This window comes from Schistocerca serialis, chromosome 1 (assembly GCF_023864345.2).
Source record: "Schistocerca serialis cubense isolate TAMUIC-IGC-003099 chromosome 1, iqSchSeri2.2, whole genome shotgun sequence".
Classification (NCBI taxonomy): Eukaryota; Metazoa; Arthropoda; class Insecta; order Orthoptera; family Acrididae; genus Schistocerca; species Schistocerca serialis.
Window position 1 is genome coordinate 1,090,718,633 of NC_064638.1, and position 27,508 is coordinate 1,090,746,140.

Here is a 27,508-nt window from a genome sequence, read left to right on the forward strand (position 1 = left end):
TAGATTCCAAGCCAGCTGCATGTCAGGCATCCGTCAGTGTTTTCCAAGGATGCTCGGCAAATCCCATCGAAATGGCTGAAAGGATTTGATCAAGTCACCTTATACAACAGATGAGGTGACAGTATGTGTTTGGCAAATCTGTACTTTTATGTGGACAGGACAGCCCAGCAGTGGTTCAAAAACAACGAAGAGGAGCTCAGTAGCTGCGACAAAGAACAGGGCCCAAACTAAGTCATAGATACAGAATGTTTTGGCCTTCGCAACATTGTAAATCAGAAGAAAATCTCATTTTTTATTAAAGGAGTCACAGAAGGCATGTACCAATCTCTTTAGGTAAAGGATGTCGCAGTAACGGAAGAATTCACCCAACAGTGAAGGAAATGGAACAGAAGAGTTGGATGAAAGAGGTATGATTGACTACTGAATGTGACCCCTATGGCAGTTGTGAAAGACCATCTTGGCTTCACTTCCCTCATAAACCAGGTTGTAAGGGAAGATATACAGCATTTTATTGCGTACAGAACTGTTGGACCAAGTACACAAAATACAGTGGCCGTGAACTTCGACTCCTTAGGTTAGGAGCTAATAGACGATGTTCAAGAAGAGGTGTATCAATCTTTGGCATCAGTTCCACCACCAGTTGAACACACCATGAGGAATGAACTTGGCCAACTATATGCTATCTAACTGCTAATGGGATGTGACCTGATCAAGGAATGATGTCAGTAAGTGATAGCCATTCATGGTCTATTTTTAGATGCTTTGAGATGTAGAATGGAGAAAAGTCAGATTAAGCAGCCCATAGTAAAACATTGTATCAACAATGGGGATCAGTGCTCAAATAGTTTGTTACCCGTTTAGTAATGGTTAATCCGGGAGGAAGTGGAGAAGATGCTGCAAAGTGACATCATTGAATCTCTCTAGAGTCCTTTGGCCTCTGCTGTGGTCCTTGTGACGAAGAAGGATGGCACATGGAATTTCTACATTGACTGACAAATGAATAAATTCTCAAAAAAATTTCTATCCATTGCCATGCATTGTGGACTGCTTGGACACCTTAGACTGCCTGAAAGGAGCAAAATATTTCTCAACTATGGACATTTAGACAGATTACTAGTAAATCAAAACCGATTAGGTTGACTGGGAAAAGATTCCTTTCATTACTTCTGATGACCTCTGTGAGTTCAAAGCTATGCTATTTGGACTGTGTAACTCACCAGCCACCATCAAAGACATGATGGTCAACCTGCTTGGACACTTTTAAGTAGACAACATATCTTTGGTATCTCGATGACATTATCTTTTTGAAGACATTCGAAGAACATCTAAGCCTCTTTGACAACCATGTTGATGTGTGTTCAGACTGCAGGTTTTCGCCTGGATCTGAAAAAGCTCCCCTCTGTTACTCAAGAAATAAAAATGTTGGGGCATGTAGTGAATGATGGTGGAGTCCATTCCAACCCAGAGCAAATAAGAGCAGTCACATATTTTCCGACTCCTTGTCACATTTGTGATGAGAGATTTTCTAGGAAAATGCTTGTACTACTGATGGTTCTTAAATTACTTCTGTACTAAGGTACATCCCTTGCAAGAAGTACTGCAGGGAGGTGCCAGCTTTTCACAGAATGAGGTGCAAAAGAGCCTTCCTTTCCCTTAAGGAGGTGCTAACATCTGCTCCAGTTCTAGCATTTTATGGCAAGAATGGGGAGGCAGAACTTCACACCAATACTAACGGTTTGAGATAGGGGCAGTTCTTGTACAAACACAGGAAGGTGCTGAAAAAGTGATAGCTTATGCTTCCAGAGTTCTCTCAAAGTCTGAGATGAACTACTCTTCAACTGAGAAAGAGAGCCTTATGGTTCTTTGGGCCATCAACAAGTTCCAACTATATTTATTTGGCGAACCGTTTACTGTTGTGATGGATCACCATTCTCTGTGCTGGCTGACTAGCCTGAAGGATCCACCAGGTCTGCTGGCTGGATGGATACTGAGGCTTCAAGAGTACGATGCCACAGTGGTATACAAAGTGGACGCTGACTGTCTTTCAAAGAATCCTTTGGTGGAACAGAGCAGTGTGGACAAAACATCAGTCATTGGTGCATTAAATGATGTTGCTGCTGATCAGAGTGATGATCCAGCATTGCTTAAAACCATAGAATCCTTGAAGAATGAGGAACGAGCCATAGTCGGCTCCCACTAATAAATGGAACGTTATAGAAGTAGTGTGAATCGATGGGGCGGAAATGGTAGCTAGTCATCCAGCTTAGCAGCCAGCAATCCTGAAGTATTTACACCACATGACAACTGGTCTCATGGGATTCGTGAAGACTAGACTAAATCAGATGTAGGTATCACTGACAAGGTCTCTACCGATTCACAAAGACACTATGGGAGCCGCTATAAGGAAAGGCAACTGTGGAAGCACGTGCTGCAGCTACCTCCGGAGCATCTAGTATCAATCCCACCTGCAGCAGCACCTTTCCACTGAATTGGGATCAATCTCTTAGGGAGGTTCCCGAAGTCAACAAGCAAAAATCGATGGATAATAGTCTGTGCTGACTATCCTACCAGCTATGCTGTCACTAAAACTGTGGCAGTTGGTGAAACTCCAAAAGCTGCTCCATGTAAAAGATGTCATTTTGAAGCACAGTGCAAGACATGATGATCTGTGATGAGACACTTGCAGATATGCTGTTGATGTACATTGATGTCAAACAGAGGTTGGGATACAACATTGCCCTTCGTGACATTTGCATACAACACAGTGAAGAAAGACTCTACAGGCTTCACACTAATCTTTTTGCCCCACAGTCACATGACCAAAACAATAATGGTTACACTGTTCCTATTTCAACCAGATTATACTCAGGTTGACTGTGTGAAACACTTCATCACCAGGACTGAAGAAGCAAGGCAGCTGGCTTGTATATTGAGCCTGGACACTCAGGAGCAAGGCTAGTAACATTATAACTCCAAGCACTGGCAAGTGAGATACAGCTAGGGAGATTTAGTACAGATTCTTTACGCTTGTGCAGAAAGTGTGAGTAGTCCAAAAATAACTAAAGCACTGCTTTTGTCTGTATTGTATCCTTTGTTGCTTGTTGGATGTCACTTACAAAGTTGAGGATTATGATCTACCATCAGGAAGACAAAAGCATCGAAGCACTGTCCCTGTCCTCTGTATGAAGGTCTACTGCAGTCCAGAGACCAAATCAACAGTGGGAGGTTCAAGAAAACTGAAGACCTGCTCGATGATCTGGAAGCTTCGATGGGAGGGACTACCTTCAGGTATCATCGTTGTGAAGAGGATGTAACAACATTATCAGACTGCGTGGGCATGCCAGTGCTGCCAGCAGAGGACCGTTGAGAAGATCTAGATCCATTGAGAACTTACAAACAGCGCGTCACTTTCACTCCAAGAGACAGAGCAATGCTGTCAACTGTGTTGCATGCAATGTAGGGTAGTGTTTGGCGTTGCTGGCTGATGTGCTTTGGGTCACCAACTCAAACCTGATCACCAGCAATTATTTGTTATTGAATATTTATCATTTCTGAAAGATTCTTGAAGTGTCTTACGTTTGTGTATGTGGGAAATTTTATACGTGTGAAAATAGCAGCATTCTGGACTTTCAGATGTTTGTAAATAACAGCACTCTCCGTCCAGGACATCAGTTCTGTTCTGGGTGTGGTATGGTGTTCATTGTAAATGTGCTTTCAGTTCTAAGTATTGTACTTCTTTGGCATCCCTGCTTTCAGCTTTTGACTGGAGGGTCGTTACAATGTGACAGTATTGTAGTCAATGAGATTTAGGGTCAAATGGGGCAAGAGGAGGAGAAGGTTATGAACAGTGTATTTGCTTCTGGACTACAGAATTCTGATGTAGTCAACTGTAGTCTTGATACGTGATGGACTGTTGAATTTGTTGTGGCATCTTTCTGTCATTTAAAATTGATGATTATGATAACAAAATAGTGTTTGTTGCTGGGCAGAGATAACACACCAATATATTAAAAGGGTTGCGAACAACCAAACACATGCGGATCACTGTCTCGATATTTTTATTTTACTCAGTGAATCTTCCACTCTGCAGCGGAATACGTCCTGTTTTTTAAACTTTATGGCAGATTAAAACTTTGTGCTGGACTGGGTCTTGGATCCTTTACTTTCTCGGACAGTCCTCTTATTGGGTGAGATATATTGGCATGAGAGACAGCTTGCACAAGGAAAGTTTTCAGGTTTGAGTCCCAACGTACACTATGTGATCAAAAGTATCTGGACATCCCCAAAAACATAAGTTTTTCATAATAGGTGCATTGTGCTGCCACCTACTGCCAGGTACTCCATGTCAGTGACCTCAGTAGTCATTACACATTGTGAGAGAGCAGAATGGGACACACCGTAGAACTCACGGACTTCAAACGTGGTCAGGTGATTGGATGTCACTTGTTTCATATGTCTGTAAGTGAGATTTCCACACTCCTAAACATCTCTAGGACCACTGTTTTTGATGAGATAGTGAAGTGAAAATGTGAAGGGACACATACAGTATAAAAGGTACATGCCGACCTCGTCTCTTGAAGAGGGTACTTATGTGTAATAGGCAGACACCTATCCAGACCATTACACAGGAATTCCAAACTGCATCAGGATCCACTGCAAGTACTATGACAGGCAGAAGGTGAGAAAACTTGGATTTTGTGGTGGAGCGGCTGCTCATAAGCCACAAATCACACCGGTAAATGCCAAACGACGCCGCACTTGGCGTAAGGAGTGCAAACATTGGACGATTGAACAGTGGAAAAATGTGTGGAGTGACGAATCGCGGTACACAATGTGGTGATCCAATGGCAGGGTGTGGGTATGGCGAATGCCCGGTGAACATCATCTGCCAGCGTGTGTAGTGCCAACAGCAAAATTTGGAGGCGGTGGTGTTACAGTGTGGTGGTTTTTTTCATGGAGGGGGGTTGCACCCTTTGTTGTTTTGCGTGGCACTAGCACAGCACAGGCCTACATTGAGGTTTTAAGCACCTTCTTGCTTTCCACTGTTGAAGAGCAATTAGAGGATGGTGATTGCATCTTTCAACACGTTGGAGTACCTGTTCATAATGCACGGCATGTGGCTGAGTGGTTACACGACAATAACATCCATGTAATGGACTGGCGTGCACATTGTCCTGACCTGAATCCTATAGAACACCTTTGGGATGTTTTGGAACACCGACTTCATGCCAGGCCTCACGATCTACATCAATACCTCTCCTCAGTGCATCACTCCATGAAGAATGGGCTACCATTCCCCAAGAAACCTTCCAACACCTGATTGAACATATGCCTGCGAGAGTGGAAGCTATCATCAAGGGCAAGGGTGGTCCAACTCCATATTGAATTCCAGCATAACCAGTGAAGGGTGCCACAAACGTGTATGTCATTTTCAGCCAGATGTCCGGATACTTTTGATCACATGGTGTAGGTTAGGATATATTTTTGAGGAGTTGAGTGTAGATGTGGCCACATTGGTAGATTCCAGAAGGAAGATTCGGGTAAAAGCCCTGCCGATGCACTCACCCAGCACTTTTCCAGCTCTGACACTGGATGTAGGACAACCTGTGGAATTAGTCATATCACATACACTAACTCTGCTGTAACTTCTGTACAGTGTTTTACATGGGCACCATCGCAAACCAGGTGCTCATCCAATGAATGCGCACTGCGAAACTGTGACCAAGAACAAAGCTGACCCACCCAGTGACAGAACATGTTGAGCACAACATACACAACTTGCAAGTCATTACATCACAACCTGTGCCATCTGGACCTAGAAACACCAACACATCACCAAACCAGCATGTCTGAATTATGTAAATTGTAATTTTTTAAAATATTTGCATCCACTTTCTTTCTTAAACTGTAAGTAAAATTTTGTTGTGCTTCGTATGGACAAAATGTTGGAGGTGCTTCCCCAGTTGTAACTATAATTATAAGTTAATGAATCTTGTTTCATAATGCAAACCAGTAAATCTGGTCTCGTCTCCATCAGCGTGGCACAAACTTTAATCTGTGTCACTCAGTGCAAATAGTTATTTTTTTATCCAGTGTCTGATAGCTTTCTGGGATGCAAATATATATCAATAACTGAACTATGATTTCACAGAGAGATTAATTTTAATTTTGTGTTTTCAGTACAGAATCTGCACCCACTGTACAGTATTATTAAGTGTTTCACAGTCTAAATGTTTTTCTTTCTTTTTTTTAACCTTTAGAAAGTGGTGGCATCAACTAACTCTGCTTTCTTAAATACGTAAACCTTCAATATCGTGCATTCCAGCCACATGCCTGACTGCCATACTGTGTTTGAATTAGTCCCTACATACTAGTAAGTTTTCTAGCTTCTCCCAAAACTTCATCACCACATGTGATTTGCTGCAGACAGTAACATTGTTTAGCATTAAAAAGAGTCACTTATCTAGAGTATAATGTTTTCATTCCATGTTAGATTTAAAAAAAAAAAATTACTACAGTGAATAGTCCCTCACAGTACCACCCATTCCTCTGGATAGAAAGCTAGCACTATGGTGTATTTGGAATGCGAAGAGACCAGGAAGGTAAAATGCTTATATATAATCAAGGCAAAATAAGAAAGTCTTTCATAAAATGTGGAATCATTTTATAATATGCACATTATTCATAAAAAATGAAGGACTTATGTTCATGGCAACTCAACATCAAAAAGTAGTAACTTTCTGTTACAGTATGACAGAAGGTGCTCAGCAGGCTCTGAGGCGTACAATGGAGTTGTACAGTAAAACAACACGATTTGCGTTAGCATGTAACAACAGTGAAAAAATCATAGAACCAATACAGTCTCGGTGTGCTGTGTTGCGATTTGGCAAACTTAATGATGCTCAGATTCTTGCCAAAGTTATTGAGGTTTGCCAGAAGGAAGGGGTAAGAAACATCTTCCACAATTTACATGAGATTGTTGTTAAGTAATTGTACATGTGAATAGTACTTTTTGTGTGTGTGTTTCTTCTAGGTCTCCTACACAGATGATGGACTGGAGGCAATTGTGTTTACAGCACAGGGAGACATGCGTCAAGCATTTAACAACTTGCAGTCAACATTTAATGGATTTGGACATGTCAGCAGTGAAAATGTTTTCAAGTTAGGTATTTTATTGTACTCTCACTACAGAGTCATTAATGTATTTTCCTACAAAATTTGTATTTAGGTGCGCGCGCGCACACGCGCACACGCGCACACGCGCACACACACGCGCACACACACACACACACACACACACACACACACACACACACACACACACACACACACACAAGCCACTGTACAGTGCATGACAGAGAATACTTCATACTGGTTCTAGCAGTTTTGTGTCCTATTCCATTTACATACAGAGTAAGAGGATAATTATTCTCTATATGCCCCTGCACACCATAATCTCTCTTATCTTATTATCATGATCCTTATATGATATATGCAGGGACTTGAGAAAGTAAATTACATGTCATCCCATGCTAAGACAATTACCCTACAGGAATGGCTTATTGTCAGAAGAGAGCACATGTTTTGGATTTCTTGCAGGCATGGTTCTGCTGTTGTACAAGTGTGGGAGTGAATTGGTGTGGCAACTGGAAATGTACTCCATAGTTGAAGTGTGCAGGACAGTAAGATTCTTGTGGGCAAAGCATCTAAATGCACCTAGATTCATGGTGAAATTCCGAATGTCACAGCCAGCCATAGTGAAATGGTGCCAACAGTTTGACCAAGGCTGCACAGACAGTGATGCTAATGAGGAAGGAACATCTTTCAGTGTGGGATTTCCATCTTTCCGCCAACCTGAAAGAATTTCTTCGGGAGGGGTTTCAATGATGACATTCACACAGCTATTCTTCGATGGCTCTGCTACCGAGAAGCGATTTCTCTTGTCAAGTAATTGGTTGCTTAGTAGAATGTTCCAACCATTGTTTATAGAGATTGTCCAAAAGATATTGTACTGTATCTGTGTCACTTTGAAGTGTAGTGCAACATTCAAGAAAAGTTACTTGACCTGCCATAATAACGTGTAACTTACTTTTATATAATCTCCTCGAACTATGTTGATGGTAGAATGGTTGCACAGTTTTCCTTGCATTCCAGTTCTCTAATTTTGCTGGACATACACACATCAAAAAATGTTTTGCATCACCCCAGTTCCCAGAATTCCTGAAGATAGACGTTGACTGTGGATATTGTATCACAGATACAGTCGCTTTGTCTGGTCAGAGATGTCACTAAACCCGCCCAAAGATGTAAACAACTATGCATGAGCAGTGCTTATTAGACAGGGGGTCCAACAGCCGGTCAGTTCCAGTCATTCCACCCGGAAGGAGGTACACGGCTCGTGTTGTAGTTCAACCAAGCCTAGATGGTCAGTATCGCAGTTCGAGTGTCTGCATTGTTACTTTATGCCAGGAAGGGCTCTCAGCAAGGGAAGTGTTCAGCCGTCTCGGAGTGAACCAAAGCGATGTTGTTTGGACATGGACGAGATACAGAGAGACAGGAACTGTCGATGACATGCCTCACTCTGGCCCCCCAAGGGCTACTACTGCAGTGGATGACCACTACCTACGGATTATGGCTTGGAGCAACCCTGACAGCAATGCCACCATGTTAAATAATGCTTTTCATGCAGCCACAGGACGTCGTGTTAAGACTCAAACTGTGTGCAATAGGCTGCATGATGCACAACTTCACTCTCAACATCCACGTAGCGCAGTACAGATGGGCCCAACATCATGACAAATGGACCACTCCGGATTGGCATCATGTTCTCTTCACTGATGAGTGCCACACGTTCCTTCAGCCAGACAATTGTTGGAGACATGTTTGGAGGCAACCTGGTCAGGCTGAATGCCCTTGACACACTGTCTCAGTGCAGCAAGGTGGAGGTTCCCTGCTGTTTTGGGGTAGCATTATGTGGGGCCGACGTACACCGCTGGTGGTCATGGAAGGCACCGTAACGGCTGTATGATACGTGAATGCCATCCTCCGACCAATAGTGCAACCATATTGGTGAGGCATTCGTCTTCATGGGCGACAATTCACGCCCCCATCGTGCAAATCTTATGAATGACTTCCTTCAGGATAACATCATTTGACTAGAGTGGCCAGCATGTTCTCCAGACATGAATCCTATCAAACATGCCTGGGATGGATTGAAAAGGGCTGTTTATGCATGACGTAACCCACCAACCACTCTGAGGGATCCACGCCAAATCGCCATTGACGAGTGGGACAATCTGTACCAACAGTGCCTTGATGAACTTGTGAATAGTATGCCATGATGAATACAGGGATGCTTCAGTGCAAGAAGTACTAGTGTATACAGCAATCTGGACCACCAGCTCTGACGGGATCGCTGTGTGGCGGTACAACATGCAATGCGTGGTTTTCATGAACAATAAAAAGGGTGGAAATGTTTATGTTGATCTCTCTCCCAATTTTCTGTACGGGTTCCGGAACTCTTGGAACCGAGGTGATGCAAAACTTTTTTGATGTGTGTAATTTAATGAAAATGTTACCACCTTTTATTCAAAGATTCTCATTTTACTTCCTGATTATCACTGCTGCATTTTAATATGGGCATCTGTGAATTCTCTCTTTGTTTTTGTCCCTAGTTGATAAGGACTCCAAATACTGGAGCAATACTATAAGAATGATGTCACTAGTATTGTGTATACAATATCATTTACAACCCTTTGGACAATTCTTCCATGTACTTCTTCCTAATAATGATGTGTTCATCTCATTTCATGTTGCTCGTTAGTATTGCTGTTAAATAATTGCATGGTATGACATGCTCTAAGTACTTACCAGTAGTTCTGTTCAGCCCGAGATGCTGGAGTTGACGGTTGTGTGTGTGGGGGGGGGGGGGGGGGGGGCGCATTTTACGGACGAAGACTATAGCTAAAACCTACCGTATTTACTCGAATCTAAGCCGCACTCGAATCTAAGCTGCACCTGAAAAATGAGACTCGAAATCAAGGGAAAAAAATTTTCCTGAATCTAAGCCGCACCTGAAATTTGAGACTCGAAATTCAAGGGAGAGAAAAGTTTTAGGCCGCACCTCCAAATCGAAACAAAGTTGGTCCATTGTAATATGAGACACAATTTAGGTCGAATGAATGACAATACAGCTACAGTAGTTTGGTTCGAGTCGTAAGCTTAGCAGTTAAGCTTTACCAGGTAGCCATTGCTATGCGTCAGGCGCTCCATCCATATTTATACGGGTACCCTTCGTTTTCCACATGCTTCGTCTGGTTTGAATCGATTGCTTATTTTTCTTTGGTCTGATAAGTGCCGTTCTCTTTGTTATAGGTGTTTACGTCACTCTTAGCTCAAAATGCGTTATTGGACTGTGTCGTGCATTGTTTGTTGCATTCTGATAATGTTTGTTTACGACCTATCGACGCTCGCGGCACCATGGCTTCTTTTGCGCGCGCTACCGCCGCTTACGATAAAAAAAAGAGAGGAATTGTCTCATTAGCGAAACAATGGCGAGAGACTGCTGTTTGTTGTTACTTACATTGCTGCTTTCTTTGATAATGATCAACAAGAACCAAATAATAGACTGCGTACGATAGAAAATGTTCTGAACTAGAGTTTAGCTAAAATTTTTCGCTGTTTGAAAATCTTTGCAAATGCCTCTTTTGTACATTACATTCTGCACGGAAATTACAGTCATCTTAGATTTAAAAATCTAGTCAATTGCTGTGCTTCATTTCTGACTGTATCAGTATTAGGCATAAGAATAATACGAATATAAACATGACATGATATGTATATTCTTCCTCGTTTGCTGTTATCTCACACTAGTTTCGTAGTTTATTAGGCAAACAGGATTTAAATGAGATAGCAGCAAACATGAAAGAATACATTACAAAATGTTTATATTTGTATTATTCTTATGGTGAAGAGAATACTGTATATGATTCACAATTCATAAAAGTTCCTATTAGCAACCATCTCTTCTCACAGGTAGGAAAAAATTCATAACGTAGAGTTGGCCATATTGACAAACATCCCAAACAGTCTTGCCAGTCGGATTTTCATAGTACGTTGAAGTGCTGCTACATTCGAAGATTAACAATACGGAATTTGTATTTACTTCGTTGGATAATGTATGAAAATGTAGTGATCGAAACTCGGGGTGGAGAAAAAAGCTCGTCTTCCACATTTTTTTCAATTTATTTACTGACTCAAGAGGTTTTGGCGCCAGTATTTATCTTTGTGCCTGCAAAGCATGCCTGTGTAGTGCTACATATATTCGATGGTGGAAGTTAGTTGTGGCGACACCTACCAACATTTTTCAGAACTTCCGCTTAGTTTGCACTCGATTCTAAGCCGCAGGTGGTTTTTTGGATTACAAAAACGGGGAAAAAAAGCGCGGCTTAAATTAGAGTAAATATGGTATATGTGAGTATCTTTCTGGAGTGCCTCTCTGGAACATGATGTGTCTTCGTTATAGTAAGCAGCAATCTGTCTTTTCCTACATTGTTGATATTCCTACCTGGAGTTTCCACTGTAATATCAACACTATAGTAGACTTGGTTATAGGATTACTCTGTATTCTGTTTGGTAATTTGTTTATGGTGAAATATTTTCAAATCATTATATTGCATTTTCAGTCATTTGTGCTACAGAAGACAACTATGCTAAAAATATAAACTGCTACTAATTTAGAGGTGACAGCAGAATGTAGAGATCTTTATGTTCTGACAAATTATTATGTTTTTTAGGTATGTGATGAACCACATCCATTACTTATTAAAGAAATGCTGCAGCACTGCATGGATGGAAATGTGGAGAAAGCGTACAAGGTATGCTAAAACTTTATTTCATTGAAAACAAATTAAAATATTGAAATTTATTACAAAGTTAGTAATGACTGTAAAATTGCAGGTGACTGCTTTATTAACGTTTTAAATGAAGGTGATCATAAATTTATCAAAACAGAGAAAGTTAGTCGATTCACAATTGTGTCCATCATAGTGATCTGTCTATATAATTATACAAGTATTACACAACAAAGCCAAGGGTTGTTCCACCACATGCCAAGTAGTGTGTGCTGTTATTTCAGCATTTTGGCTTAGACAGTGGCACAGAAAATGTGTCACCATTGAATCTGACCACTTAAAATAGAACTGCTGGAAGAAAAGAGTAAACATTTCTCAAATGTTAATTGCTAAGATGATGATAAGTCCTTTGTAGTATACAGAGAGCCGAATAAATAATGGTATAGAGCAATAAATTGGCACATAAATAGTCAGGAAAAATTCTCATTTGCAATAAATGTGAATTCTGCCTCAAAATGTGAAAACTGAAAATTACCTACTAAATGCTGCTCCATAGTGAATTGCATACAGATGAACTATTTTATCAGAGATTGTTTAAAATATCCTCATTTTCACCACATGCAAGGGCTGTTCAAAAAGTAAGGTGACTTCGAATTGCGCGGGCAACGTACATCAATTGTCTCAGCCACCATATTTGCTGGATTTGGGCCCCTGTAACTTTTTCCAGTTGCCAGAACTGAAGAGACCTAAGAAACTACAAAGATTTTAAACGATTGAGGAAATAAAAACTGCATCACTGGAAGTACTCAAGGCTGTACCAAAAAGTGCTTATGAGCAAGTGCTTTGAGGATTGAAAGAAGCGTTGTCACTAGTGTATTGCATCAGAGTGGGATTACTTTGAAGGGGAAAACATGAATATTCATGAATAAATAAATATTTTTTCATAAAAATATAAAATCACTGTACTTCTTAAACACACCTCGTAAATATAAAAAATGTAACAAATTTACAGCTACTTCTGTGTTTCACATCATTGGGCAAAGCCTAATGATGTGTGAGACAATACGATGTCATACAAATACACTCAATGCTCTGGTGTCACACCAATTGTGGATGATCGAAAGGTCTGTATAATATACATGCCATGCAATGCAACTTAGAACTCAGCCATGAGACTTAGTATCTTAGAACACAGAAAAACCCGTTTGTTGGCTAGCTGAAGTTCAAAAGTTGGTATAATGTGGACACTGTGACAGTTTTAGGTGGCATATGTTTTGAACTGAGGTTGCATCATACACCGGTAGATGTTGCACTTGAATTACATCATTTACAACACTGGGAACGTAAGCAAGCAATTGCGTGTTAGCCATTACTGAATATTGTGTGGTGTGTGTTGCTTATTATTTTTCCTCTTCTTTTTGAAATGAATGAAGACACTAACATTGTTCCATCACGGAGTTAGATTATGGCCCCCATCACACTAGAAGGGATTGGCGACCCCTGTGATCATGTGTCGGCTCTGCTTTCATAGAAAGCACAGATGGCTGGCTGACCTGTGAGTGGGAAGGGGGGCTTGTTTTCTTTGTGCCACTCCTTTCCCTTCTGGCAGTCATACATTGAGGTGACGAAAGCTGTTGGATACCTCCTAATACCATGTCGGACCACCTTTTGCTCGGCATAGTGCAGCAATTCGATGTGGCACGACTCGACAAATTGTCAGAAGTCTCTCGAGAAATACTGAGCTATGCTGCCTCCACACCCATCCATAATTGTGAAAGTGTTGCCAGAACTGTTCTGGTCCAGTGGCAATTCCATCATTGTGTCGGAACATGAAGTCCATGAATGGCTGCAAATGGTCTCCAAGTAGCCAAGCATAACAATTTACAGCAATGATAAGTACAGTCAGACCGGAGGACCCAGTCCAGTCATGCAAACACAGCCCACACCATTATAGAGTCAAAACCAGCTTGCACAGTGCCTGTTGACAACTCAGGTTCATTGCTTCATGGGGTCTGCGCCACACTCAAACCCTACCGTTAGCGCTTACCAACTGAAATTGGGACTCATTTGACAAGGCCATAGTTTTCCAGTCTTCAGGGGTCCAACTGGTATGGTCACAAGCCCAGGAGAGGTGCCGCAGGCTATGTGGTCTTAGCAAAGGCACTCCTACCGGTCATCTGCTCCTGTAGCTCATTAACTCCAAATTTCACCTCAGTGCCCTAACAGATATGTTAGTCATACATCCCACATTGATTTCTGCAGGTATTCCAAGCGGTGTTGCTTGTCTGTTAGCACTGACAACTCTACACAAATGCCGCTGCTCTCGGTCACGCCATTGGCCAGTGCATTGTCTGCGAGACAAAATTCTTTAAATTTGGTATTCTTGGCATATTCTTGATACTGTTAACTTGGAATATTGAATAGTGCATCTAGCTCCAACTACCATTCAGAGACTGTTAACTCCCGTTGTGTGGCCATAATCACATTAGAAATCTTTTCACATAAATCATGCGAGTACAAATGACAGCTCCTCCAATATACTGCCCTTTCATACTTAGTGTGTGCGATACTGCAGCCATCTGTATATGTGAATATCATGATCCCATGAGTTTTGTCACCTCAGTGTGATTCTAGTTTGTTTGTGCAGACAGCTGGCTACCAGTTCAAAATCCACACTCTGCACTGTAGCGATCAGAAAAGAAAATATGTCAACATATGTCGATCACACCGAGAGTTTCCCCGTAACACTCAGTCATTTTCGCTTCTATTTGATTGCCAAGTATCTTTTTGTTTCCGTGTGTAGCATTGTAAGGATGGGTCGCACAGCTACGAATGCCCACAACAGTTCGAAATCAGTATTCTGCTGATTTTGTAACAATCAAATTATGTTATGTTATGTTATGTGGTTTATTCATCTCATTACATACAATTTTCAAATCATTTGATTTGTTGTACAGGAGACATGTCAAGGTTTACAAAAGAAACTTTTTTAAGAGAACTACAAAAGTTTACATTATATTTTACATTTCTAAGTTACAGCTACACATGTACATAAAATAATAAATGTATTACAATCCCTGTGTTCAGATTGTGAAGCTGTCCTCAATGAATTCATCGACAGAATAATAACACTTTTCCACCAGGAGAGTAAAGAGCAATCTTTTCAGTGAACCAATCTCCATTTTAAATATATTACTGCCTTTTATTTTATTGAAAATTTTTAACCCCATATACTCTGGCGTTTGGGCATAAAGTTTTAAACGATGTGTTGGAAGTTTGAAGTTATCTCTGTGGCGAGTGCTGTAGTTGTGGTCAAAACGGAAATTGTCTAGTGTATGTTGATTTCTATATAGGAACACCACCATCTCATATATGTAAAGTGAGGGGATAGATAGTACTTTTAAATTTTTTAACAGTGGTCGACAGGATTCCCGTTTTTTTGCAACACACATGTTTCTAATTACTTTCTTTTGTAATACTAGGAGCCTAGTGACATTTGCTGAATTTCCCCAGAAGATTATGCCATAACGAATAACTGATAAACTATCTTTCTGGTATCTATGTTTGTGGCACCTGACAAAATACACATTGTAAATGCTAAGTTGTTCAGTTGATTTGCTAAGTAATCTATGTGTACCTTCCAATTTAAATTTTTGTCAAGATTTAGGCCTAAGAACTTCACGTGGTTTGCTTCTGTGATATCCTGATCATTGCAAGTTATCTTTATTTCACTCCTTTCTACTGATTTAGCTTCAAATTGCATCATTTTGGTTTTAGTTACATTTAGTTTTATTCCATTTTGATAGAACCAAGATTCAAGTTTTTCTAAAGTGTTTTTGGCTTTTTCTGGAATATTTTCAGATACCTCATTTTCAATTAGAACTGATGTATCATCAGCAACTAAGACTGAATGAACATCAATAGCAAGTGGTAGGTCATTTACGTAAAAAAGAAACAGGTAGGGACCCAATATCGAACCTTGTGGGACTCCTTGGGGAACTGTTTTCCAGTCTGATGAATAATTGGTTCCATTTGAAGTTAAAATTACTCTTTGTTTCCTACCTGACTGGTAAGAGCTAAACCATTTTAAAGCAGTGTCTCTGATTCCATACATCTGTAATTTGTGGAGGAGTAATGCATGGTTCACTGAATCAAAAGCTTTAGTCAGATCACAGAATATACCTGTGACCTTTCTACCTTTATCTAACGTGGAGCATATTTTTTGGATAAACTCATTTATAGCATTCGCAGTGCTTTTACCCTGTTGGAATCCGAACTGGTTTTTAAAAATTATATCATTTACAGTAAGAAAGTTATTAATTTGTTTTGCTGCAATCTTTTCAAACACTTTAGAGAAGACCGGCAAGAGAGAGATAGGGCGGTAATTCCCCATATCTTCTGTCGATCCTTTCTTGAATAGAGGTTTGATCTCACCATATTTCAATACCTCTGGAAAGCATCCCTGTTCATAAGATTGATTTATAATAGTTGACAGTGGTTGGGAAATAATATCATACACATACTTGATTACAGATGTTGTTATTTCATCCCACCCATGTGAGGTTTTGTTTTTTAGAGACAATATTTCCTTTTCCACATCCCTTTGGGTTATTTTTTCAAATTGTTTAAAAGATGTGTTCTGGCTGTTTTCCAAATTTGTGATGCCCTGATAGAATGTCATATCCACATCCGATCTTACTACGTTTAGGAAGAATTCATTGAAACAACTTGACATCTGAACAGGGTTTACTATAATTTCATTTTCATGTCTAATTTTCAAAATCTCATGAATTTTTACTTTGGCTCCTAGTTCAGACTGAACAACTGACCACACTGCTTTTGTCTTATTTCTGTGTTCTCGTATGAATTTATTATTTGCCATTTTTTTAGCTGCCGCTACAACTTTCCTAAATACAGCTTTATACTGTTTGACATAAATGACAAAATCTGGATTTCTGTTTGATTTTAACTCATTGTGGAGCTCTCTCTTTCTGGCACTAGAGATCTTTATTCCTGTTGTAATCCATTTGAGTTTACCATTAACCTTCTTTTGCTTATATCTACGAGGAAATGATTCATTAAATACCTCTAAGAAACAATTTAAGAATTTGTCATAGTTAATCGAGCTTGAACTATTGTAGTCTACAGGACAGCTTATTATACTTAATTTACTGCGGAATAAATCCATTTTACTTTTACTGAGATCCCTTTTTATACACACTTCTGGAGACTTTAGGTTATTTGCTTTTGGGAGCTCAATAAACAGAGCTGAGTGATAAATAATGTTGAGAAATACGTTAAATCAGAGAAGCAATCTGTTCACTGGCAGGAAAATGGTGCTGCATCCCAAGAGAAACAATCATTTGTTGCAAGCTTGGATAGAGACGAAGAAGAAAACAAACTCTGACCATTTCTGAAAAAAACTGTTGGAAATTTTGGCAAAAGCAAACATTAAAGCCAAAATGTTCCCCAATCACCACATTTTTTAAAGTCAGTTTCGAAGCTTGGAAGACTCAGTTTTCTGGCACCCAGCATAACAACATTTTATATTAGTATGTCTAATCATTTTACAAACAAAGAAAAAAGAAAACAATTTTCCCCAAAACAGATGATACATTTTCAAGTCCCTACACATAAAGAGTAGTGTATGACAGCAAGTGAGTTACTGATGGAAAGTCTACTTTTAAATATTTTATTGAAGATCTGCATAAGTACTGTGGGTCAGTGCTTTGTTCAGTAATTGTAAAAGATTTCACATAGGTGAATGGTAAGGGAAACAAATTGGCAAAAGGATTATTTTAAGATATTCCATTTTTAAAACTTGCTTGATGAGTAACCAATTGTGAACAGAAAGACATTTTCGGAAATTGGACTTACAGAAAAAAGGAGCCAGCAACAGTGATGTTCACGTAATAAATTAACAACTAAAACAATGGTGTATAAGGAAATTCCTGGGGGACAAAGTCAGTCATGTTTTGGTTTTGTTTGTGGTATTGGTTCATTTGGATTCAGTGCTGTCAAAATAAGGGCCCATCCCAACTGAAGTTAGTAATGAGAAAAATGTAGTGTCACATATTTTCAGTTATTAAGGCATATGTAAGTTTTATAGAGTGTTCTTTTACAAAACTCGATAAGCTTTTGACCTGTTATTGTAAACTTTTTTATCACTGGTGTTCTTTGTTTTACCCCAAGACTATGCTTGAAATAAAAGCAAGCATTTAAAATGTAAACCAGAAAACATTTTAATCAGTAATTTCAGAAACCCCATAAGCCCACTTTTTTTTCTGCCGTTAATGGTCAATGGGGTTGAAATACGGTGTATCAAGGAATCATGCTTGCGCTGAAAAACTGCAGTGGCTTAAGAAAAAATAGTAGTCGGCTGTTCATATTGTCTCTGCCTCAGTTCACAGATATCACAGTACTGTACCTCAACACTGTTAGTGTGTTGGGTAGTAAAAATATATATAGTCTCATTGCTGTAGAGTTTTTTAATAATTAATACCGGTTAAGTGTTGAAAGTTTGCCAGAGAAGAAATAAAACTGAAAAATTTCTCGTGAGAGGCTAAATATCAAAGCTTTGGTATAATAAAGAAAAATCTCCAGAAATATGGTAGCATGCATGTTGGAAAATAGAATGAAGCCCTAATCAAACAATTGTACATTTAGTTTCAAGTGCTGAAGTGTAAATCCCTGCATGTTTTGAAATATGATAATTGGTGGAAAGACTACTGCAAGAAAATAACTTGAGCCATAGAATTGCTGGAAAAGACAATTGCTGTTTAACAGAAAGTTAAATTTCACTTAGTAAATACCAGTACATGGAAATTCATTATGATTACCAGCAAAAGGAACTTCTTCATTCTTACGAGTTTTGATAGTGTAGTGTATCCCTCTTCCAAAAGATACAGTAACATCAAGCTTGCCAGCTCTTTTCGATATCCTTCTGGGACTGCTACACTTCTTTGTTTATTACTCGTATTATCTTTGGATTATTTGTCTTGTGAATTTTCAATATATTTCTTATAACATCTTATTTATGTTTAATAGTCTCATAAAAGTGTTGAAAATTGCAGCTGTTTTGTAATAATTCAGTGTTTTTCATTTGGTAATGACATTTTGAGTTCTCTCCACTGAATTTTTATTTTTAAAAACTGCAATTGCAAGCAAGTTCAAAAGATGATAGTACCAGTATGTCTATATGAATATGTGTGTGTGGGTAGAAGGGGGGGGGGAGGGGGGGGGTTAGAAATTGATCCGTAAAATGGAGGATTTTAGTCATTTCTGCAATCAGTCTGTCTGTGCTGTGAGACTCCTCTAGAATATTTCATGAGATTTAATTTGACTGTATTTCAAATTTTTAATGGGTTATTTCATCTGCAAGCATCATGCAGCACGTGGCATTTTCTTTTCCCTTTGTGTGAAATCAAAACAATTAACCCTCGAACATAACATGATGTACTTTGTACACATGTGGAGAATAGCTGTCTTTCTGTTACCAGAATCACAGTTTAATCTTAGTTTAATTAAACAGTGATAAAATACACTTACATTACATCAGCTAAAGTATTGTTTAATTAAACAATAATAAAATGAACTTTCATTATATCAACCACTTGTAGTCATGGGCTTGCAATTTTGGGGGGGGGGGGGGGGGGGGAGGCAATGGAACAGTACAAAACTCTGGCGACATCGTGGTGCAGTTGCGTAGTGTTGTATCGCACGTGTTGTCTGCATGTGTTTAGAAACAAGCGCCCCACCAAATATTTCCTGCCAGCACCAGAGTTGCTGTGTTTTATATGTGTCTGTTTTGGCTTTGTTATTCTTTCATTATGCTTTTTACTTTTATTGTATCTTTCATGCTGGCATGAGTTCGTGCGTAGACACGGGATAACTCTGATGTATTGTTGCCTGCATGTTAAGTTATTTTCAGTTGCGAGCTCGGAACGATTGAACAAGCCTTGTACTCATCTCCGTCTCCTGTGACTGTAATCAATAAAGCTAATGTTAATATAGTAAAGGGAGTGTGGTTCCGTCGTATTATGTAAAAGCATCTTCTAATGGTTGAACAACAGACTGCCCAGCTTTTAACAACAAAGTGGTGACCCCGACATGATTTACCTCATAGTATTATTGGGTTGAGAGCGCTTACTCAAGCGATTTTCAAAATGACTGACATTCACCGCTCCATGTCATGATTGGCTGTAAGACTACCACCTTTCTGGCCACACAATCCAGGTTTGCGCAGGTGGAGGCCAGCTTTTTCTATTCTGGAATTTCGCCAGACGCTACAAAGTTTGCGCTGTTTGTAAGCCAATTAGATCACGAGTACGCCGCAGAAGTGCAACATGTAATTACCTCACCGCCAGAAGCTAACTCCTACAACCGGCTTAAAGCACAATTGATCTGACGAATGTCAGCACCACAGGAAGAGCAAATCCATCAAATTCTCACTGTGGAAGGTATTGGAGACAGAGACAGGCTTCTTGCAGCACCTAAGAAACAAAGTAAATGTGGGAACCATTCCAAACAGCTTACTGCGCTCAATATGGAGCAGTTGCTTGCTACCGCCTGTCAAAGCAATTATGTTGTCACGGTCTGACACGCCCTTAGACATAGTAGCGGAGTTTGCAGATAAAATCTAGAAGGCGATGACGCCATTTCCTGCCAGTACAATCACTGAACAGTGCGGTAGCGTGACTTCAAGTGTTTCGTATGCAAATTATGAGGGCTTGGCAGGCAAAGTAGATCTATTGACGCAGCAGATCGGCAAACTTCTCAAACTGACCCAGAGTCGATATCGCCAACACTCGCGCAGCAAGTCAACAACAACCTCATCCGCAACTGAACCTGAGCAGCTAGGCATCTGCTGGTATCATCGAAATTCAGGGAGCAAGTGCGCAGGTGCACAACCTACTGCACTTACCCAAATGGCAGCAGCGGTCGGAAGTAGGTGCCTGCTCAGATTGCCGATCAGTGCCTCTGTGGCTGCTTGTTAGTGATCGGTGGTCCGGCTGGAAATACTAAATAGACACTGGGTCCAATTTGTCCATTTACCCATGGACCATATTGCACAGGAACCAACCACCCACTTTATTCTGTCTGACTGCTGCTAATAACTGAGTCATAACAATGTACGGCAGTCTGTGCTTCGAACTAGACCTGGGCCTACAAGAAGCCTTCACGTGGGATTTTACCATTGCAGATGTTGCCGAACGTGTCATCAGGTCCGACTTCCTTGCCCATTATAATCTACTGCCAGACATGAAGTACTCCTGCCTAGTTGACAACACCACAGGTTTAACAGTGTTCTGATTTTGGTGGAATGCAATCGTACATACTGCTAAACCAACACAGGTGGTGGATGGTGAGAACATAGAGCTGGTGAATGGATTTCCGGCTCTGATACGATCTTTCGGAGCACCTAAGGAGGTAAGGCACAACACTGTCTGCTACATAGAGACTACCGACGGTCCTCTCATGTCTTGCAAACCGTGATGTTTAGCTTCATATCATCTTAAAATTGTAAAAGCAGAGTTTGACGTTATGATTCATGAAGGTGTAATGCGGCCTTCCAACAAACAGCCCCTGGTCCTCACCGCAACATTTGGTCCCAAAAAAGGATGGTGCATGGCAGACTTGTAGTGACTACAGAGCTTTGAATACCAGAACAGTACAGGACAAATACCCTGTGCCATTGTTACCTGACTCTGAACTGTGCGTTGAGTGGTGCAGCTATTTTTAGCATCCTGGACTGTGCAAAACCGTACACACAGATCCCTATAGCTGAACAGAGAAGGTCTCAAGACAGCGATCGTCATTCCTTTTGGCATGTTTGAGAGCAAATGCATGACTTTTGGATTCAGGAATGCTGCTGAAACATGGCAACACTTCACTGACTCAGTCCTACAGAGCCTAACTGTTGCTTTCACTTACTGGACAGTATTTCAGTTTGTCATCAGCAGAGCAACAGCAACAGCAACATCATTTAATGGAAGTGTTTAAGCGATTGGAACACTACGGCAAAGTCCTGAACACTGCCAAATGTATGTTTGGCTACCGGCAAGTGGATTTTCTAGGTTTCGAAAACAGCAGGATTGCTACCACTGCCAGTGAAGGTGGAAGCCATCTTAAGGATTTCACACCCAAGTGTGGCCAAGGAATTGCGTTGATTCCTCGGTGCCAGCCTGTGTGGCCGAGGGGTTCTAGGCACTTCAGTCTGGAACCGCGCGTCCCTACGGTCGCAGGTTCGAATCCTGCCTCAGGCATGGATGTGTGTGATGTCCTTAGGTTAGTTAGGTTTAAGTAGTTCTAAGTTCTAGGGGACTGATGACCTCAGATGTTAAGTCCCATAGTGCTCAGAGCCATTTGAACCATTTGATTCCTCGGTATGTTAAGTTTTTATCTCTCTCACTTGCCACAATCTGCAGAATTACAGGAACCATTAATTGCAGCACTCACCGGCCCATACAACAAGGTAACTCGCCTATAACATGGACTAATAGTATGTGTGGCATTTGAAGCGACCAAAAAGAGCATTGCAGGCACCACCCTTTGGCACACCCTGAGCCTATTGCACCTTTGGCTCTAGTGGTTGATGGTAGCTAGATGGCAATCTGCGCAATGTTGCAGCAATATGGCAACCACATACATTTTCCTCATGCTAACTACTGCCCACACAAAAGCTATGGAGTGCCTGCAACAGAGAACTTTTGGCCGTTTGAGTCTGTCAGATACTTCAGATCTCAGCTGGAAGCTAGAGACTTTATTATCTACACCAATCACAAACCGCTAACTTATGCATTTCACCTGAACAATTATGCCAAAGAACTACAAAGTAGATAAAGATCAACAAGTACTTTTATCAGCAGAAACATTGGCGTTTGATGTGCAACTTATCCAAATTCCAGGGAGCAATGTCGAGCTGTATTGTGACATCTGCTACATGACTTGTGCCACCCCGGTATTAGATCAACAACCCACCTAGTGATGAATCGTTACATGTTGGAGGAGGAGATTAGTGTTTAACGTCCCATCGACATCGAGGCCATTAGAGACGGAGCGCAAGCTCTGGTGAGGGAAGATTGGGGAAGGAAATCGGCCATGCCCTTTCAAAGGAACAATCCCGGCATTTGCCTGAAGCGATTTAGGGAAATCACGGAAAACCTAAATCAGAATGGCCGGAGGCGGGATTGAACCGTCGTCCTCCCGAATGCGAGTCCAGTGTGCTAACCACTGCGCCACCTCGCTCGGTGCCATTACATGTTGACCAGGTATACAGAAAGACTGCCGTGATTGGGGGAGGAGTTCTCAAATGCCAACACAGCAAGTTACACCACCACATGCAAGCACGATAGCGAACTTTCTGACCGTGACAGTCCATTTCAGTCATGTCCACATAGACATTGTTGGTCCATTGCCATCATCTGACAGCGAATGTTACATTCTTACAATGATGGATCATTACACCTGCTGGCTGAAGCTGCACCAGTGGACAATATTACAGCAGAAATTCTGGCTTTCGCTTTCATGTTCATTGGGTGTTGCACTTTGGCTGTCCGTTACACATCATGACATATAAAGGACAACAGTTTGAATCCGACCTTTTCAAACAACTTGTGAAGTTTTGTGGCACAAATCACCACAAAATATGAGCTTCCACACAGCCAGTAATGGGATGATCGAGAGATGGCATCGCTCACTTAAGGCCACACTAATGTGTCTTGACTCTTGAGTGGACCTAGGCGCTTCCCATGATAATGCTCGGCCTCAGAAACACGTTCGAATCAGATCTAGACGGTGCTTCAGTGGAACTGGTGTATGGTGAGATGTTGAGGCTTCCAGGAGAATTAGTGGAAACAAATGCTGTGTTACAACCAAGGGATGATCAATCGGAATTTCTATGCCAGCTGCAAGAGCATGTGGCCCAAATATGCCCACACCATCCTCATAGACACGGTACAGCTACCACCTTCATGCATCAAGACTTGAAAACCTGTTCACACATCGTGGTATGCACGGAAGGCATCATCCATCATCGCAGCCACCATACTCAGGACCCTACCATGTAGTTGCAAGGGGAGACAGGATAATTGGATTTCAATTAATGGAAAGGCAACCGCTGTTTCTGTAGACAGACTAAACCGGCTTATGTCTTTGAAGAAGTGACAGTGCCAGAGCTTCCAAGACTATGGCCTCACCCAGCAGCTGCCTCATAACTGCCGCCATTGCAGATTACAATGGCAGTGTACCTATCTACACATACTTCAAGAACTGGTCACCGCATCAACTTTCAGCATGCTATTTGCAATAATGCTCTACTTCCATCATGGGGGCTGATGTGGTGACATCATGTAGCTACATAGTGTTGTATTGCACGTGTCGTCCATGTGTGTTTAGAAACAATCGCATTGTCAAACATTTCGCACCAGCCATCAGGGGCACTGTGTTTTGTATATAAGTGTTTTGGTTTTGTCGTTCTTTGATTGTGCTTTTTATTTTTTTGTGTCTTCCGTGCTGTTAGCAAGTTCTTGCGCAGTTAAGAGATAATTCTGATGTTTAGTTGCCTGCATGTTTAAATTATTTTTAAATTCAAGCTCGGAATCATCGAACAAGCAGTGTATTCTTCACGGTCTCCTATGGCTGTTGTCAATGAAGTTTACATTAATATTGTTCGAGGGACTTTTTGTGTACTATAATTCCGTCCTATTACGTACACGCAGATACTAGTGGTCAAATGACAATCTGTCCAGCTTGTACCGACAAAGACCTGGTGTTATTTGTGGTTAGCGCACTTTACATGTAGGCACGTCCACCCAAGCAGAAAACATTTTATATACCTTTTTTTAATTATTTTTTTTTCTTTTATACTAAGAGATTTTATTTCACCAGCATTTTATTTATATAGGGAAATTCTTTGAAGCTCTTAGTCTTAATTTTGGTGAGTCTTTAGTTCAGCCCGCTGTGCAGATTAATTATTTCTTATATTCTTTTTTGTAACTTCCTATTACCTTTGTCACATGGAAAGAAACGTGTTTTAGCAAAATAAGCATCTGCAATCTGTCAAGTGTGGTGATAGCTGCATTAATATTAATTTCGGTAATTTCCAAGAATGATTGTCTATCTAACACTTGGGTGAGTAATGACATTTATTGAACTTGCGTCTCGATGTTGAACACAACTCTGGTGGTGCGAGTTATGGATACTGTTTACAGCATTCACTAGGGCTATGACAAAAGACGAACTTTACAAAGTTACAATTAATTACAAATGAAAGTAGTAACTTTAGTTACTTTACTACCGTCTTCATCCAACAAGAAACTACAATGATGCTCATCTCAAAGGATAATGTGGAACTGTCAAATCATGTGTTCTTTCTTATAGACGTTCTCTTCTGACACTGCACACAATACAGTTGCAAAGAAAAATTACATCCGCACCTCCCTTGCATAGTTTCACAGTGTTAAGTCCACAACATTCTACACAGTTCCTGCTATACTCATTTGGGAGCTATTCTAAGTGCCAACAAAGTTCCAAACAACTTTCTAGACTACATAACCAATGAATTAGATTGCTCCATATGTGACTATCGGCACTCGAAATTGCAATGCTTTCACTCATTGCTGTTCACAACTGAAAATGATAAATTATGTTCCCCTGGCAATGCACTAAACACTTCCCATAACTTGTGCCACCAGAGTTGTGTGGTTGACATCGAGTCACACGTTTGATATATATTGTTCGGGACCAGGGCGTTCCATAGGCAACCAATCTCAGAAATTACCTTCATTTCTTTTATTATTGCTTTCAGCAGATAGTTTCTTCACAGGAATCAATTCCCCAAAGGCAGAATTAGGTTCCTTCCTGCGTTTGCACAAAATTCCTACTGTTCAAGAACATTTTTGCATCTCATTTTAGATTCATTTCTGCTACTGACCTCACTAATTACATTAGCTTCAATGCTGTACTTGAGTCTGTATAAGAAAATCCCTAACAATTGCAGTGGTCTGGGTGCAGTAACTTTTCACACATACATCTACCAATCACGTTCCACAATTTTGTAAACATCTCTATGGCAATGCCATATTGTTGTCACAGCTCTATAGCCAGCTGTGTTTTCACCTGCAGCCATTTGCTCTTCACAGTTTAAAGCTGGTAACAGTGCTGTAGGCTGTCAGACACCTTTTTATGTTGACGCTTCTAGGCAAATTACTTTTCTGTGATCCGATGTTAGATGGAGCAAGATACATGTTGTAAGCTTAACTCATTTTCAACCATCAGTTGATGAGTTTTTCTTCCACTGTCCACACTGTTGTGGAAGAGCAGCTTCACTCAGAAATGGGTAGCAAGAGTTTAAAATAATAGCTTGGGGATAAGTGTGTTTTAGGGCTGTTGCTTGTGAAGTTTGCCATCCTCATTAATGCTTCATGTCACTGAACAGACAACAGTAATGATCTCAATCACTGAACAATAAACTGTACTGTGCAACATCCTTTCATACAATTATGGCTTCCTAAGATTAACATGATAATAGGCTGATGTAAGGGAACCATTTTTTTTCCTTCATTAAGAAATGCAATACTTTTCCAGCATATTCAGTACATTAATAGCAAGAATTTTATGACTCTCCTCTGACATCCGTCCGTTGATTTAGCTAGAAGTCTGTAATACAGTTATAGACGTTATGTTGATAGTATGTCCTGTTCTTGTGCTTGAAGCAGCATGTAAGTTACCTTGGTGATTGTTTTCTTATGTAGAGCATGACACCGCGTCCCTCATCTTCAGTCTTAAACATCAAAATTTTATTTCATTGTAACAGATAATAGCGCACTTGTGGAAGCTTGGATATGCAGCAGAAGATATTGTATCGAACACATTCCGTGTATGCAAGAACATACCAATGCCAGAAAGCTTAAGAATTAAATTTATAAAGGTATGTAGCATTTTGCAAATTTTTACAGATTTAGTTTTAATTTGAAAGTGAATAATACTTTTTTTTCTGTTGAATGTTTCATGTTTCACTGTTAAACTTAGATAAATTAATATAAATAATATCGGTTTCATTCTTATTTCCAGGAAATTGGTACTATTCATGTGAGGATAGTGGAGGGGGTGGCTTCTCTGCTCCAACTTAGTGGAATGTTAGCACGTTTGTGTCAAGTTGCAAGGGATGAAGAGTAACTTTGAGATGTGTGTTATCATTGTAACATTGTGTATTTCTATGCTGTTTTGTATTAAACATATTAAGAGTATTTTGATCTCAAAGCAACAATTTTTTACTATGTCAAACTTGAAGAAAATAGCGAGGATTTCTTTTCTTCATGCCTATGTGACTTGATTACCTTCCTCCTTTCTCTTTATTGCTGTGTGTAACCTAGGGGCTTTGTGCCAGCAACAAGAAAGCAGACAGCTCATGTATCCAGATGAGTAGGAGGTAATGTTATTCTCCTACTACTTATGCCACTTTATCTGTGGGAAAGTTGTGATAAATGGAAAATAAGTGTAGAGTACAAGAGTATCTGATTGAATGGTTTTTGAAGCCAAGGGGTATTTATATAAGTAGCTGTATGGAATTAAACTACCTTTACACTTTTATTTTATAATGAATGGATAGGCTGTATAGCTTTTAATGTTAGAAAGCTGTAACCAAAAGGGAAGAA

General features: G+C 40.3%; 1 protein-coding gene across 1 annotated transcript in view; it reads left to right on the top strand.

The window, feature by feature from the left end:
• LOC126416079 (replication factor C subunit 2) overlaps window positions 1–27,100 on the top strand; it is a 61,810-nt gene extending 34,710 nt beyond the window's left edge. The window contains exons 4-8 of the mRNA XM_050083568.1: window positions 6,750–6,945; window positions 7,034–7,160; window positions 11,794–11,876; window positions 26,668–26,781; window positions 26,925–27,100. Coding sequence (XP_049939525.1) covers window positions 6,750–6,945; window positions 7,034–7,160; window positions 11,794–11,876; window positions 26,668–26,781; window positions 26,925–27,029 — 625 coding nt within the window. The 3' untranslated portion in view covers window positions 27,030–27,100. The remainder of the gene's footprint in view (window positions 1–6,749; window positions 6,946–7,033; window positions 7,161–11,793; window positions 11,877–26,667; window positions 26,782–26,924) is intronic.
• The last annotated feature ends 408 nt before the right edge of the window (window positions 27,101–27,508 follow it).